Source organism: Parambassis ranga, chromosome 5 (assembly GCF_900634625.1).
Source record: "Parambassis ranga chromosome 5, fParRan2.1, whole genome shotgun sequence".
Classification (NCBI taxonomy): domain Eukaryota; kingdom Metazoa; phylum Chordata; class Actinopteri; family Ambassidae; genus Parambassis; species Parambassis ranga.
In genome coordinates this window covers 24,826,522-24,843,124 of record NC_041026.1, presented here as the reverse complement: position 1 = coordinate 24,843,124, position 16,603 = coordinate 24,826,522, and the positions used below count along the sequence as shown (strand labels likewise).

The window sequence follows — 16,603 nt, the reverse complement described above, 5'->3', positions numbered from 1 at the left end:
ACAGGAGCTGGTGGTTAGAGTACTTTTGGGAATAACCCTGAGCTCGAGTTCACCTCTCCCTTCCTTTTACCTTCCTTGGACTGTGTACCCTCATCCACTACTATTCCTCTTTTGACATGTGGTGATGTCAGCCTGCTCTGACACTCTTCCCATCCCTCACTCCCTCCCTCCCTCCCTGTTTTCTCATCCTTCCTCCCTTGCTCCCTATCACCCATTTTACTGTAAGCCATGTGACTGACAGCTGCAGCTGCAAGTGCTTCAGCGGGCCTTCACTTCAGCTGTGTGGCTTTGTAAAAATCTGACCCTCCCTCCAGCCTCCACTCCCATCGGAACTGCAGGCCTTCCTCTTAGCAACAGGCCTCAGGTCAGGCCAAAAAAAGACACCCCGATCATTTAGAGGGCCTGTGAGTCGCAACAGCTTGTGCGAGTAAAGGTGAACTTGATCCAGTCTGTTGTGTATCACAGGCAAATGAGATACAGGTCCAGACTGATAGAATATATAATAATGTGCAAAAATAGCAGTTCTGTAAAAAAGCAAGCAGATGCTTAATCAAACCTAACACCCCCTCTTATTATCCATCCACAGCTTACCGAAATACTCTGACCACATTAGTGCATCCTGATAAATTCTGAGAAGCAGGCAGATGACACACAGGGAGAGGCCGACGTCTGACTCCCACAGAGCTCACCACTGAAAATGATACAACGATGACCAACGTGACAGGAACCTGCAGCTGTACTCCTTACTACCAGGCAGTCAAAGTGTGACAGAAACTACAGGGTAAGGCTCTGGAGTAGCTTAAGGGGATTTAGCGTTCTTGTTTCAGGTTGAATGAGATGTAAGAATGTTCTCTGGTCACACAAGGGGGGAAACCTATAGCACACGAAAACAACACTCCACACAGCAGATGATACCAGGCGAGCATTGTCTGAATGGTACTTATCTAAATCAGTGCTATCAGTGTGTTTTTCTTGTTAAAAAGTTACAACCAGGTCTCATATCAACTTTTTTTAATCTTAGGTCTATTTTAGTCTAACCTTAGAAGCCTTTCACTGTGCTGAAGCACTTATAGTTAGTTTAGTGTGTCTGGCATTCCTTTATACATTCTTGAGCATCATGGGAACATAGAAAATTGTTGTTACAATTAAGATAACACTGAAGATTTTAAAGTGTTAAACTAAATTATGAGGTCTGGCATAAACCATGGCAGTAGCAGAACCTCAACTATTAATAGTTTATTTTCCGAGAAACGTCAAATTAACTTTGTTTTACCTTAATGAATAGTATTTAACATGACATCTTTATGGGCTCCAAACTTTGCACTAACTAGCTTAAAACTGCTTGCTCTCAAATTACTGATCCACATCTTGACTTTCCTTTACTGCGTAAAAATGAAAAGTACTGATGGACTGCTGAGCACACGTTTGTGACACACACAAGTGCACACACGCCCTTCCAAATACGGCAGTAAATCTCCAGTGAAATACCAGTGCAGGCAGTCCCTACAGGCAGTTTTCACAACTGGGAGCAACCATGTTGGAAACTATACCACTGACTGATTTTGATGTAGTTTCATTCATCATTGCTGAAGCAGTGTGACTTCTGAGGTGCAAAGGATTATGCATTCTCAACAGATGTCAAGAGAGTATTTTAAGGATACTTCAAAGAGGCCACTGACCTAAGAATACAGAGAGCCAGATACATTTGGTAGCATGTTAAGCAGTACTGTAAGTGGATCAGTACTCACAGGTAGAGGAACACAATCTTGGATGTAGCCTGTCCTAAATCGGGTATGGAGGTCAGCTCATTGTGGTCCAGTCGCCTGAAAGTACAGAGTATTGAGTTCACAGAGAAATGCATAGAAATGATGAAGTTGTCATGGAGGTATAGTGCTAGGACAGAAATGAAAAAAAAAGTATCTTTAACACCGGCAGTCGTATTTTACATATTAAATTTGGATTTAGAAATGTTACAGTTGTCTGAATTATTCAACATACTTAAGCAAAATCCATTATATCCAACATATATAAATCAAAAGATTTCAAATATGACTTGTCACGTCTGCCGCAGAGCAAGTCGCAAGTCATCCTTTTAAAATCCAAAAATAACACAGGAGTAAAACAGATGTCCAGGAGCGTATGACTGGTCTGCCAGCCTGCCAAAGATGTCACCAGTGTGTGTATCACCAGTTAGCTCTTGTATGTGTGTGTACGTGTCCTGTGTACTGGTGCTGAGTGACACAAAGCCAAGCCCTCTCCTCACCATATAAAATATTTACAAGGCCAGTGTTGGCCACAGTATCGGGTGGTGGAGGGGAGGCTTAATATAGAAAACCACCACTTAATTCTCAATTGGACTTAGTTCAAGGCAACACATATGAGGATGCTGCTAGGAAGCAGAGCGGCAACCATTAATGTCGGAATTAAGTAATTGATAATAGCAAAAGAAAAAAATACAGTGCCTCAGTGGAAATCATGTCTGTGAGTATTGCTGACTACTTACAGCTCTTTCAAGTTGGGAAGGTTGGCAAAGGCTTCAATGTTTATGGCAACCAGCTTATTATGGCCAAGATTTCTGAAAAAAAAGAAAAAAAAGTTAATATAAAAGGTAGACGCAATCCTCAAATGTTAATTAATCTTTATATCCACAGTAAAACAATATTTTTTCATCATCATTATTGTAGTTGTCAGATGCCTTTTTTCAGTGGTTTAAATAAGGATCTAGATCAATAGCAACAATTGTATCTCCCATTTGACAAACAGCATCATCCATCTACATTAAATATGTCTGAAAACACTGCAGTACATAAATTCAGCCAGCCTTCAAGGAGCACCCAGATCAATACTATCGATACAAAGTGTCTCTCTCCTGGCTCACTTTCCAAACATCACCCACAGGCCATTCATCTGCAGCAGTCAATTTGCACTTTAGGCTAACGGTGCATTTAATAGCTGGCACTTGACTTGTACAGAGGCTTATTAGAGAGTGATTTGTCCAGTGATACAGCGATACTGTTGTCAGCGGATGGATGAAAAGGCGGGGGTGCGGTGGGTGCACCTAACACATCTGCCCTTCAGATTCCCAACACACTATACAAATCAAGTTCATTTCACACAGAAATGAGTGCCATCTCTGTCACACACACCTCCTGCTGAGCTGGCATGCAGCCTGCCTGTTGGCAGAAAGCGGGCTGCAGTGAGAGCGGTGTTTGTGTTTGTGTGGCAGGGATAGGCTAGGCGAGACAAAGGGAGCCCACAGCTCCGAGCTGCCTGCCTCCCGCCCCTCCATCACTCTGTCCAGACGTGAGAGACAACCTAGGAATGTTTCACAGGCCTGCCGAGAGATGGCTGCTTGTTCCCAGAGACAGGGGACACTTTTACCTGATGTAACACATTCCTCATTCTCTTGTCCAACTGTGGCCTTTAAAGGCCAGCGCAGGAAGAAGAAAAAGGGAAGTTTCAGGGCTTAACTCAGTGGCAGAAGTTCCAGACACTATACTACTAGAATGTAGAGTAAGATATAAAAAAGTAATGTGAGGAGGTTGTCATACATCACACACACTGCACTTCTTAAAACAATTCATGCTCATCAATCTCAATTGCTGTCTCACTTGACAGATTTCTCTTTCTAGTCTTTTGTGCTCAATTGCAGATAATGACAGTCTCCTTCCCCAATTCTTACTCCCTACGTGTGTGTGTGACGAGATAATAGCAGAGCATGTGTCTGCCCTACAGGCACAGGCCTGACAGGGAGGTGTGTACGCATGTCTATTTCTTGATCATTTACTGGGGCACCTCCCATTGTGGCCTAGATTGCTAAATTGTTGTCCCCTGCAACAGGAGGCAATTACCTCCTTATTTTGAAACATTACCAGTGGCCACCTCTGTCGGGAGGTACAATGGGCCATCATATGCAGTCATACACACAGTGTAGACAGGAGGAACTTGAGCAAACGCTGTCATCTGTAAGAGCAGTTTCTACTTCTTAACCAACCTGCTTTTGATTTAAAACTGGTCAAGGAGTTCACTAGTTAGCAGCATTACACCCACATAATTTATTCAGCAACAAAGAGCTCTGTCAGCCGTTAAAGGTGAAGGAAACTGGCTATAAACATATTCATATGACTCGAAGCTCAAAATAAATAAAAAAAAGAACAAAGAGATGACTAAGGAGTCACGTTTGAGAGACAAACCTGCCTTACTGGTGCTAAAGGCCAACAAACAAAGCTGATCCTTTGTGTGTGTGCCTACTTCTCAGTCACCTATGGTGTTTACAAAACTGATTCTTCTTTCTCTTCCCTTCATTCAAACATGAGATAAATTTCACAGTGTTTTAACACCTACTGTTAAAGAGGCAGTGTGATAAGGCTGGTTTCTCTCCCTCTCCAACTACCCCTGCACTCTTGTGGAGGAAGGGGAGAGAAGGAGAGAAGGGGTGATGTGGCTCCAGTGCTAGGCATGGTTAATGCTTTCCAGAAAGTGACCTTACATTCATGTCGTTTTTGTAAGAATTTGTCATCTCGGGATCAGAAGTGAAAGGTTAATTTTTGACTGCTTCACTAGTGGAGAGGTGCAGACAGCCAACACCAACAGCAACAAACATACTCAACCAAATATATTGTCTACATGATTCCTAAGGTTTATGACAAAAAATAAACCGGCAGGAAATGGATGTGTAGTTCAGATGATTAGACATGGCACACACTACTACAACCCAACTAGTTTATAATAACTGTTAATATTATTCAGCAAGAACAAAAACCCCCAGATACCTCAGCAAGCACAGAGGTCAGCCTAACCTACTTGCTGTCAGCCAAACCACACAGACATGAAACAGAAGGGCAGCTGGAGTGAGGACTCATCTGGGAGATAGTTACAGTTACAACTCCCACCTTCTAACCCCACCCAGCCTCCTTAGCCCTAATCCTGTCCACACATTAGGGCTGAACGATCTATCGCTTTAGACCGAAAATTGCGATCTCAGACAACGCGATTTTGAGATCGTCAAAGCCACGTTTTTTTGCACTGCTCCTAACTGAATCCGGTTTTGTTTTGCCAAACGCTACGACTGAAAACAAAAAGAAAACGGAGGAACTGGTCCCTAAAACGAACTCCACCTTTATGTTCGGTGCTGTTTCTGCCGGCAGCAGCGGCGCGTCTTCTAAGCCCGTGTCTGTGTGTGTGTGTGCGCGCAATGTGTGTCGCAGTGGAAGGGCCGTGTGTATTATAATGCTACGAGCGCATACGTGCCCACCTCTCTGAACATTTCCAGCTCGTTATATTCAGGTTCGCTGCTGTTGTGCCGTCAGCAGCTCTTCTACGTGTGTGTATGTGTGTAGGTGTAGTGGGAGGGCCACGTGTATACATCAGATGCAGACAGAGGCAACAGCTAATGACGTCACCAAAACAATAACGCAGGCATTTGATGAAGAGGCTCCATATGAGGACTCTAGTAATACAGACAGAGGTGACAGCAGCAGCTCCGTTTTTTCCTTAGATATGATTCCCATTAAAGTTTGATCATTTGTTCTAAATCACATTGAACTTTAGGAGTTACTTAAGTCTCAATACTGTATCTGTATTTATTGTTTAACCTTAGGAGGCACACTTCAGTCTGTTTAAATGACTGTTGAATAACACTTTACAGAACTACATTAGTCTTCTTTTTAACCTATTTGAAATAAAACTTTATTTTGTTCTGTAATTGTTATTTAAATTTTCATGTTTGAAAACTAACACTGAGTGCACGTTATCAGAGTTGTTGTTTGCCTTTAAAATCTACTGATAGTTTTTGAGAAGTGACAGAGTAGGCTACCTGAAGTCATTCACACAGAAACATGCGAATTAGTGTCAATGTAAAAACAAATCGTGATAAAATCGAGATCGTGATTTTATCATTAATATAACATTTTTGCCATATCACCCACCCCTAGGTATGATGTAAGTTTCTGTGATCTTTGCAAACGCTCATGTGCACTAAAACTTGATTTGAAAAAAATCATGGATGAAATCGAAATCGCAATATTTGCCAGAAAAATCGCAATTCAATTTATTCTTAAAATCGTTCAGCCCTACCACACATTGTGATAATAACCACAACTACTTAGATACTAGTATATGTTCAATCAGTTAATCTATAAACAAAACAATCAAATCTAACTTTCAGGTCTGGCCTCCTATACAGAATAATAAATGGTTATGTTAAATATAGAAATCGGCTAATATGAAAAATTGTTACTAACCACAGCCACATTTGTCACATAAGTCAATTGTATACTTCACAACTGACATCATCCAAAGTTAGCTAACTACTGGAAGGATACATGAGGAATCTAAACTTCTGTCTTAGCCAATCTGGAAAACAACTCTTCAATAGACATTGTGATAAACTCATAAAGGGCCTGTCTGAGTAAGCAAATGTCTTAAGAAGAAAAAGAGAGCTCAGGGCCTGCAGTAGACCGTCACTGCTGGACCATGTAGCTGACTTGACATATAAAACTCATTAAAAGGCTTTAAAAAATAGCTGTCTTATGGGTGCTGTGGGAGTGCAGGAAAGCTGGGAGTACTGGAGTGATGTCATAGCATATGACACTATGCTTGTAAGTTAGTCTGTGTGTGGGAGAGAAGAGGAAAGAGAACAGGGACTTACACATACAGAGATACATCATCATTATCTTTCCTCATTTCTACCACAGATAAATGCAGCGTGAACTTTGCTCACTGGAAGTGTGAAGTGATGTCAGGGATGAGCCTTCTGTAGTCCAGCTGTAAGATAAAGGCCCTTTAATGCGGTCGATCTGGGAGCATCATAAAACTGGTCAAATAATAACCTGTGTGACATATACACACACACACCACTCTTCCTGTCATTAAGGGCCAGTTTATAGCCCAGCAACTGCAGTGAGAGTGTACACAAAGCTAAGGCTAGCTCTAAACCACCATTTTACACAGAGGGAGAAAAGCAGCCAATATCTTATTTGGCTTAAGATTATAAGCTGGCTATAATAATGATGAATATTATTCAGTAAAATTTGAGTGAAAATGGCAGTTAATAAGCATAAGATCTTATAGGAGGCAAGAAGCTTTTAGCTGCAAGATCACAGAGATTTAGCGCTGATGGGGTCAGCATATTTTACCATTTGCATTACAGATTCCCATCACCCACCCACACACACAATTCAACAAAGAAGCTGCTCTAGCCTTTGAAATACGGCAGGCTAGGAGCGTGACTCAGTTTCTGAAGTTTTCCGAGGCAGGAAGGCGGGCCACATCTTGGGGCCATGTGCCGCACCGCTCTCTGCACTGCACTGCTAGTTTGGGGCTGAAGCAGGAGAGATGGAGCAGGGCACTACAAATAAACAGGGAAAAATCTGAGAAAAAGAGTCTGCACTAGCCTTAGGCACCACATGAACCTATGGCCAAGTGTAGTGACACCAGTCTGGACACTCCAGGCAAGAAGCACAAAACTGCTAACGATGCCCACAGTATACACTTATGTGCAAACCACATGCACACAGAATAACACTTTGGCATTAAACACTGGATTCTGATGTGATAACAATGTAATTTGTAACAAATAGTGCCAGACTAAGACTCATTGTGACTGCAGAGAAATGTGTCCCCAATTAATCTGAAAGAATTACATAAACACTGTATGTAGTTAGGTTATAGTTATTGCGGAGTGCAGACAGCTGACCTTTTGCTTTTCAATTCAAAGTGAAGAAAATGACTTTTTGTTTTGTCCAGTTTTTCCTTGTTTATTTTACTAGCAGAGCAATTATTACCCGTGATACTAATTGCATGTGAATTTGTCTAGACATTTAACCGCTGATGCTCCATTCCAAACTATTAGAAAAGCTGAGGAGACAAGGTGATCGGGTAAAAAAAAATCTTTGGCACAAGTTAGAACTCCAATCTCCCCTCTCATCTCGAAGGGCCGTCTGTTTTCTGGGGAGAAGCTGCTTCACTTGTGCAGTACCTCTCTAAGTCTCTGTCCAAGTCACGCTTTTTTTCCTCCAGATTTCCAAACTCTTACCAGATGTAGAGAATTCACAGATGATTCATTGATCAGACCCACTTTGTAGACATTGACTTCAGGGGAAAAAAAACTTGGCGCCCTAAAGTGTCTTTACAAAAGACCCATCTATTCAGCCTGCTGAATTCCTACAGAATGACTTGTGGCAGCAGCTGTTTGATTGTCGTTAAAGGCAGTGTGAGGTCATGAGCTCATTCCATATCTTCATGTTAATGTCAGACTTTATCTGTTGTTATTAGAGTGAGGGCCCAACCTTAGCAGTTTCTTCCTAATTTGTTCACATCTCAAGTGTTGAATGATGAATGATCTGGCTAAGAGAATTGTTTACAATAAAAAATAAATAAACTGCCACATCAAATTTCGATATGGAAACTTCCATATATATATATATATATATATATATATATATATATATACCGCTAAAAGTGAAGAGCAGCTGATAAAAATCAGTGCCAATATATAATAATATCATTTCAAAGCCTTCCGAACATCCAAGTTGGGACTTTTACAATATAAGCCAGAGGAAATGTGTGTCACAAATACAGCAAAACTATGACAATAAACAAACTTGGTGTAATCACTCACAATACCACATGATAACAAGGCTGCGTAGCGAGAAATGCCCTGAAAACCACAAGGGGCTCTGGCCTGCTGAGTGCTGTTGCTGCATCTCTGCCCCGACTCCTGAATGTTGATGTGTTTAACCAGGGGATCAAACATTACTGCTGTGTAGTGTTCATGTATCAGTCAGTCCTTCTATAAAGTTCAAATTTACTAACTGTATAAATGGCATTGAGAGAAACACTGAGAAGGGCAAGCATAGCCCTAGTGTGTAAAGTTATTTAGCAGGCTTAATAGATCAGATTAAGTAAAATACTACCTAAAAATAAAGGCGCTGTGTGTGACAATATGTGACAGTCTGGCAGACGGTCCCATAATTGTTCATTTCCTCTGGGTTTCTTTTCTGTGTTGCAACATGTGTTACGGTGGTTGAGGTTTCTGACCACTGACAGGACTTTCACCTACTAGTGGAACCAGCCTGAAGGCAACGACAGCAGACATTAACAAAACACTTTCAGTGGGTGGAAAATGTCCCCTCCACCCATCATGTCTCCCCCAGGCCAGGTGATCTGCAGCTACACCCACTGCCGACCAGTCCGCAACCAGCCAGCTGAGCTCCTGGTCCCTGTCAGGAAACCACCAACACAACCCATTTCCCGAGGTCAGGAGCCAAAACCAACTGTAGGGGTGGAATTTACCAAAAGGCTTTAACCGTGAGGTTTAAGGCAACAGTTTGGGGTGGCTTGAATTTGTTGTTCACTATGGCCAGCTAATTTGAAAACCTGGGAAACCACATGGGGAAAAGCAGGTTTACAAAGGGGATCATTCAAGATCAGGGTTCTTCTTGCTTTCGCCACAGTGATTGCAAGTTTGTGATATAAGATCTCAAAGGAAAATACAGACAAACACATAAAACAAAAATTACAGCTTTCTGTAACAGCAAAACAAACTAATAAAAGTAAAGACAAAGTAAGAGAAAATACATATGAGATTTTACAATCTCATATGAGAAAAGATGGAAAGAGAGACGCTGGCAAACAGACACCCTGTATCTGCTTTATCTCTATCCAACCACAGCAATCACAGCCAAAATTAGTAATGCTCATGCTTTTATTTACTTGCAAAATCCCATTACGCCAGTGGCACTGTGGGCAAAATGCTTTTTATACGCATTACTGTGGCTGAAAATAAGATAAGACGCCACTCCTGAGAGGGAATTAGTGACTGTGTGAGAGGAAACTTGCTTTGAATGTTATTAGGCTATTCATCAATCAAAAACAGTAGAAGAAGATCTGAGACTGGTGGTCACTTTGTTAAATGTTAGGAGTACTGATGCAAACCAGCAAAGGATATGTCTTATCCAGAAATGTAGAAACAGAGGTTTTAATGAAGTCTTTATGTGATTATGTTAAAATTCGATGCACAAAACATTTGTTTAGGCAACATATAATCATAATATAGTATTTAACAAATGTAAATATCCGTTACTTTCTTTAAAAGGTGCTCTCTTCAGCCAATCTATCACAAACCTTCCATCTCTAGTCCCCTCGGTACTTATTGGCCCTGCCAGGATGTGCTAACACATTTGTTTCCTGAATCTTCATCAAGGCCATGTTCTCACAGAAGACCATTAAAATTGGGGTCCTGAAGGAAGATTATTTTGACAACTGGAAAGCATTAGGGTTTTTTTTCTTCCACCAAGAGGCTGTGGTCTTATTAGTGCCTCACAGGGCTTGAGATCTCAGCTGATGGATGAACTGCTGGGCCGGCACCTGCCCTCTGGCCACCTATTTACCCCGGACAAATACTCATCAATTTTTTCTAAATCATTCTGACAAAAACACTGTGTGACCCTAGACCAGGAGGTGAGAGGGTTTATTACAGGCAAATCACAAGCTGAGTATAATTAATTACTACACATTTAACCTGTTGTATAAGATAAATCCTACATCTTCCTTTCAATGCAACAACTAGTCCGCTTGCAGCAGAAATCCAATATAAAACTTGTTATCTTATATTTCCATGTTTACAACAAAAATGTTCAAGTGTCAACTCTCCTACATTCTGGTGGAGTTACGATGACTCTCCATTAGACCGATTTCCCTCTGAGAGCCGCTGTATAATTGCTGCAAGTGCTGGGGTTCATTACTGTAATCCCAATTTAAGAGCCTGCACAATGATAATTGCAACAGCTACATGACAGCTCAATCATTCTTCACCCACACAACAGGGTGGGAAATCTTCATTTATTTTATACTGGATTTATTCTTTCTCCTCCACAAAGTAGAAGACAGACAAGCTTTTGAGGTTTGCATCTAGTTTTAAAACAGACACACACACACACACACACACACATATATATATATATATATATTGATCGGCTACTAATTGATGCTACTGATTGTTGCTACTTGTTGATTAACAAATGCAACCAGCCAGCCACACATGCTTTAGCCATTTATGTTATTTCCGACATGTGTTTATGAGATTTTCCTCTGTCGAACATCTGCATTATGCACAAGACAGAGATAGTTTGGATAGCTTGTATTTACTGACACCAACCAATCTTGTCCTTCTTAATAGCACGGCTGTTGCTGCTGCTGCTCTGTCCCTGAGGTAAACATAACAGAGAGAACTGATTCCACACTGATTTCACTTGGCTCATATGCCGGAAGGTAGAGATGGACAAACATACTTTGTTTAAAACCAAGGCGCTGTGACACTCAGCTCTATTTACAGGATACATCAATTATTGTGGCACTGGAACAACACAAGTTTCCCTTGCTCTCACTCTCACACACACACAGGCAGTAATGACAAACTGAAACAATCTCCAACCCATAATATTAAAACAAATTAATCATACACTTGAGTGGACAAACTTGGCATAAACTACTTTATAATAGGATCACACTAGGCCACAAGTGAAATTGTCCATACTTGTCTCTTTGGGTTTACAGTAATCATCTACTAATCTGGCTCGTTTACAGACCTCAGTGAAAAAGAGCTGGTTCTCTTTGAGTTACCTGCCAGCACAGTGTGACTATCTCAAGTGGTGTGGAAATATGCAACCTAGGTGTTTTAAAAGATAATTCTAAGCCATAAAACCATTCCCTTTGAAAACAACAAGATTGCGGGTCCTTAAATCTTGACCGATAAGCTTTGAACGAGATAACAGAAGCAGACTTAGAGAGACACAGGACCTGGACCCTATCTCTACACAAACCAAAAGGTCCGGAGCAGCTGTTTTAGATAGGACATTTGTCCCACAATAGTTGTCTATTGTCCATGAGGACAGCGACAGTAGTGTCTGTGTGTACATGCATGATAAACAGTGTCTGCACTTGATCTTGGCAGAGTGGTGCTTCAGGGCAATGAGGCTACCCGGGCACAAGTGCCGTTATTCATGTTTTCAGAAGACTTTTTAAAAGTTGCATTCCTAACTTCACAGGGAAAGATAAACTGCCTCACACAGGAGACTGGGAGCCAGAGAACTCTTTTGGGCCGTTGGTCTTTAACCCCTGGTTCCCAGAAACACACACAAATAGATGCTGAAAAATCTGCAACAGTCACTGAGGATTAGCAATTGCCACTGGACACTGGTGCATGCAATATCCTGCAGCAAGACCCAAAATGTTGACTGGGAGAATAGAGAGTGGTGTTGTCTGTGAGTAAATCTGTGTTGGTCAGCTTGATAAGTGCTGAAGTTCCCTAAACATTGGAGGCTGTTTTATAAAAATGTCCCAGATTGGCTCATTTCCTGAATGAGCTGGCGGACAAGGTTGCCAGTCTTACTTGATTAATTTATATGAAATTCAATTTGTAAACTATGGCTAGCTACACACGATGGAATTAGGATAATACCTGTCATAAATGTGATTGAGGTGTATTTGTAATGACAGTTTGTTCATTCTAACACCAGATTACATTTCAGATGGCCACACTGAGGACACGTGTTTAAAGATATCAAAATTATTTGCTGACTGAAAGGGATGTTGATATACTATAGCCTGTGGCATTCAGTCACGTTTTTGAGCTTTTATTTCTGAGACAACTTCAATTTAAATGTGTGTGTGTGTACCTCATCCTGTTGTTATAAAACATCCGTTAGTCTGCTGTAAAGTCAGTCATCAGGCCTATCTTGAACCAAAATTACTGAATGAATCCTTCAATACTATGATTAGCCTAGTATCAAATTGAAACATGCTTTCATTTTTTTAGATAATGTAAAAGTTTGATTTGTAAATTGCATCCTAATCAGGTTCCAACATGATGTCTGCCTGACCAAGTTTGTTGTTCCATTAGTTTCCAGAGTGGGGTGCAGGGCCCTCAGTAGGAGGGACGGATGGGGGGGGGTAATGGGAAAACAGTGTGTACCCAGTTTAGTTTCACTACTTACTCCACTAAAGTTATGAAGGAGGTATAAACATAGCTGCTGTGACAGCTGTCCTCAGCCCCCCGCCCCCGCTCCCTGTTATAGTTTCATAGACAATTATCCAACTCAGAGCTGAACCACAAAAACTGCTCTCTGAATTCCTGGAGACAAACCCGTATTCATGGGAGTCTTCTGCATTGTGGCTTTTTTTACACGTGTCTCACACAAAACGAGCTTAAAAAGTTGGTGTTGTTGTGCACTTTTCTCTTCTCTACAAATATTGTTACCCCGTTATGGGCTGGTCAATAAATAGGCTCGGGCATCTGAGCGCTTTACTTACAAGGAAACAGTCCGGACTGGAAGGTCCAGAGGCGTAGCCGTCAGCTCCCGGTCGCTACAGTCCACTGAATCTCCGTTGCAGGTACAGTTCTGGGCACAGGGTAAATCTGAACTCAATCCGTAACTGTTGAACAGTTCGACCGTCAACATTAAATAAAAAACACAACGAGATACATATCCAAATCGTCCCGGGAGCGCCGCCATTTTGTATCCAGTTTTAATAGCGCGGCCGATGAGCTCTCTCTCCTGGTGCCCACAAACTGGAATATTAACGCAGCTTCGGCAAAACTGGAAGCTTATTATAGCGCATTAAATTGTCTTTTGTAACATATAGACTAGTACACACAACTTGAACCGCTTCCCGTCCTAGCAACACTCATTTCTGACACCACTCCAACTTTCTCCTCTGGTGTCCGACGCGGGCTAAAAATCAAAGGTAACCCGCAGATTAACCAGCATAACGCGGTTACAGCGGACTGGTATGTCGTCCCGAACTTTACTTTACGTTGCAAGAGTGTGTCCATAAAAGGCTTAAACGTACTTTCTGAATGGGACCACTGCTTCTGCTGACACGTTTGAAAACATGCAACAGTAAAGTGTTAAAGGACACTGCGCCCCAGTGCCTCTCAGGGGGAGACTTGACTGGCGAACTGTTCTAAACTCCGACTCGGGGACCAGTGTCCGCGCTGTAGATTGTCCACAACAACAAACTTGTAGCAGGTAAAGTTGGGAGCCGCAGTTGGGGCAGCGGTGAAAACTTAAGCGCTGGTCTCTCAAACGGAGCGCTACGTATCGTCCAAATGTGATCCGCACGTCTCCGCCGCAGCAGCAGAATACATCCAACTTTCAGATATGATTCGATCCAAAGAAACTCCAGCAGCAGCTTATCAGGTGCAGTCTGTGCTCAGAAAATCTCGACGATCCGATTATTAGCTAAATAGAATACCCCCTCCTTCCGACAGTGCACTACCACCGTGACTTTTTTCCTTTCCTGAGTTACTTTTTTCTATGTGGTCGCTCCGTAGTCCCACGTTGGAAGCACAACAGCAATTCAAAGGGCCTCCCATGGCTCGCTGTGATTGGCTGGTGGGATTTGACGGCCGGGTCAAAGTGCAGCCTGATTGGTCGTTGAAGCTGCAGAGCCTTTGAGCGGCTGTCTGTCAGCGGTCACTGTCCCCTCCCATGTTTCCCACCCCGGGGTGTGAAACCGCACCACCTCCTCTCACTCTCACTGCTTCTTAAAGAGACAATCACCCAGATCAAGCTTTGTAATCGCATTATAACAAGCCATAATAACATAATTGGTTTGAATGCCCCAACAAGTCCTTTTAAAGTGTTTGTTAGTGAGGCTGACATGAAGATTTACATGTAAAAGAAAGAATCAGAGAGGAAGTGGTCTATGCTTCCTTCAAGCTTCACACAGGACATTTGAAGGAGAAAGCAACACTTTTCAACTGGGTTCCCCTTACTGGCACTAACTTCAGTAAGAACGTCTCTCTGCATTTATCATAGGATTTACTAAGTTCACAAAGTGTGTGTGTTCCAGCTGCCTAATATCTTCTCTTGATATGAGCCTTAATCTGGCTCAGTAGGTCAAAATGCTGTGCACAAACTGCTCAGCTACTTTCATCAATTTATTTCACATGTGCATAACTGTAGTGCTAAAAGCAGTCATACTTTACATATTATTATATTCTTATGAAGTGGTTTGCACTAATATCTAACATATACTCATAATATTAATCATCTCAAATGTAATTACATTTAAACAACACATTTCTTCAACAAATAAGGTGTTTAATTTGATTGTGTTAAAATGTATATCATAAATCCATTTCATTACACAATAGATTTAACTTTTACAACAGTGTTGTTGGAGAATAAGTCAGATCTTTTTTGAGTTAAACAATATCACAGTGTATAAACCAAATTTTAAAAGTTAGTCCCACATTCTGAATACCTTTCAAGGTAAAAGCAGATAAGTAACTGAATTAAAACGTAATGTCTTGCATGAAGAAATTGTAAAATAAAATGTTAATAAAACAGCATGAAGGTATTCTCAGAGTACTTCACCACTGCACAGCATGTGAATGCAGAAAGTTCCAAATGTTTTGTACAGGTCTGTTCAAGCACATGAATATGCAATTGTTATTATAACTAGTATTTACAAGTGCACACATTCAGGTGCATGTGTGTGATCAAAATTATCTCTTCACATTCTGAATGTGCCCAATAATGGCCACATGATAGCTCAAAATTCTTCCCAAATGTTTTAAATCATCTTTGCCCTGTTGTCTCAAAATATGCACATCTGTGATAAATCAGTGCTCCTGCCAACCTCCTGGCCGCTTGAACACTTTTTTCATCATTTTTTTTCTTGGCACTGACAGACTGTATTGATTGACTTTGTCAGAGATATTGTGATTGCATCGTTTTGGGAGAAGTCCCAGATTTCATTGCTATTAATCACAGTAGTGTGGAGGACAGAGATATTCACACCTGCAGCACTGCAGGCAGTTTAGAGGCACAGTTCCTTGTTCCCTTTCCAGTGAATAAGGCGGAGGTTTCACATTGCATCATGTGTGTGTGAGTGAGCACAGTAGCCTACAGGTGAGGCCTCCAGCTTTTGGAAGAGAGGAAAATATCTGAGAAATGAGACGCTGTTAAAACATGACTTCATTGGTGATAGAATACTGAGTAATGGAGGTAGTCTGTCCTCAAAACCTATTACTGGAAGAGTTGAGAGAGATATTTAGAGCCATGAAATGAAATGATGTTAATGATTCAAGGAGCCAAAAACAAAGTTTATAATAGGCACTAAATGATATATAAAAGTTCAGAAGAATATCTGAAAAAGCCTACACAAATACAAATAACTTTACCAATGCAGCAGGCAAATACCAGGTTAGCACATTACATACCATGATATAAGGCAGCTACTTCCTTATTATCTAAAAAGCCTACGCAGTTGTTTTATTTACGACCCTTTAACTTGACTTTTCTCTGTCCATCCATAACTATCCATCTGCAGCCATGAAATGTGTCTAAGTACATCTACTAATCTGCTGTATTTAGGGATAAAAACATAAATTACTACTACTAGCCTTCTTCTTTTCTTTCCACTTAATCTTTCTACTCCTACTCCAGAAAGTTGGAAATATTGTACCTTTAACTTTTCTACATTTATCTGACAGTTTTTTCAATTGTGTGCATGCAAAATATTTAACAGATATGAATTTTGTGACTAATGACTGACTAAACAATGTATACAAGCTAAAACGATGTTTTGATCC

General features: G+C 41.2%; 1 protein-coding gene across 1 annotated transcript in view; it reads right to left on the bottom strand.

Annotated features, from left to right (window-relative positions):
- lrig1 (leucine-rich repeats and immunoglobulin-like domains 1) overlaps positions 1 to 14,333 on the bottom strand; it is a 33,002-nt gene extending 18,669 nt beyond the window's left edge. Inside the window, exons 1-3 of the mRNA XM_028405420.1 lie at positions 13,312 to 14,333; positions 2,504 to 2,575; positions 1,749 to 1,823 (exon numbers count right to left, since the gene is read on the bottom strand). Coding sequence (XP_028261221.1) covers positions 1,749 to 1,823; positions 2,504 to 2,575; positions 13,312 to 13,514 — 350 coding nt within the window. The 5' untranslated portion in view covers positions 13,515 to 14,333. The remainder of the gene's footprint in view (positions 1 to 1,748; positions 1,824 to 2,503; positions 2,576 to 13,311) is intronic.
- Between the last annotated feature and the right edge of the window lie 2,270 nt (positions 14,334 to 16,603).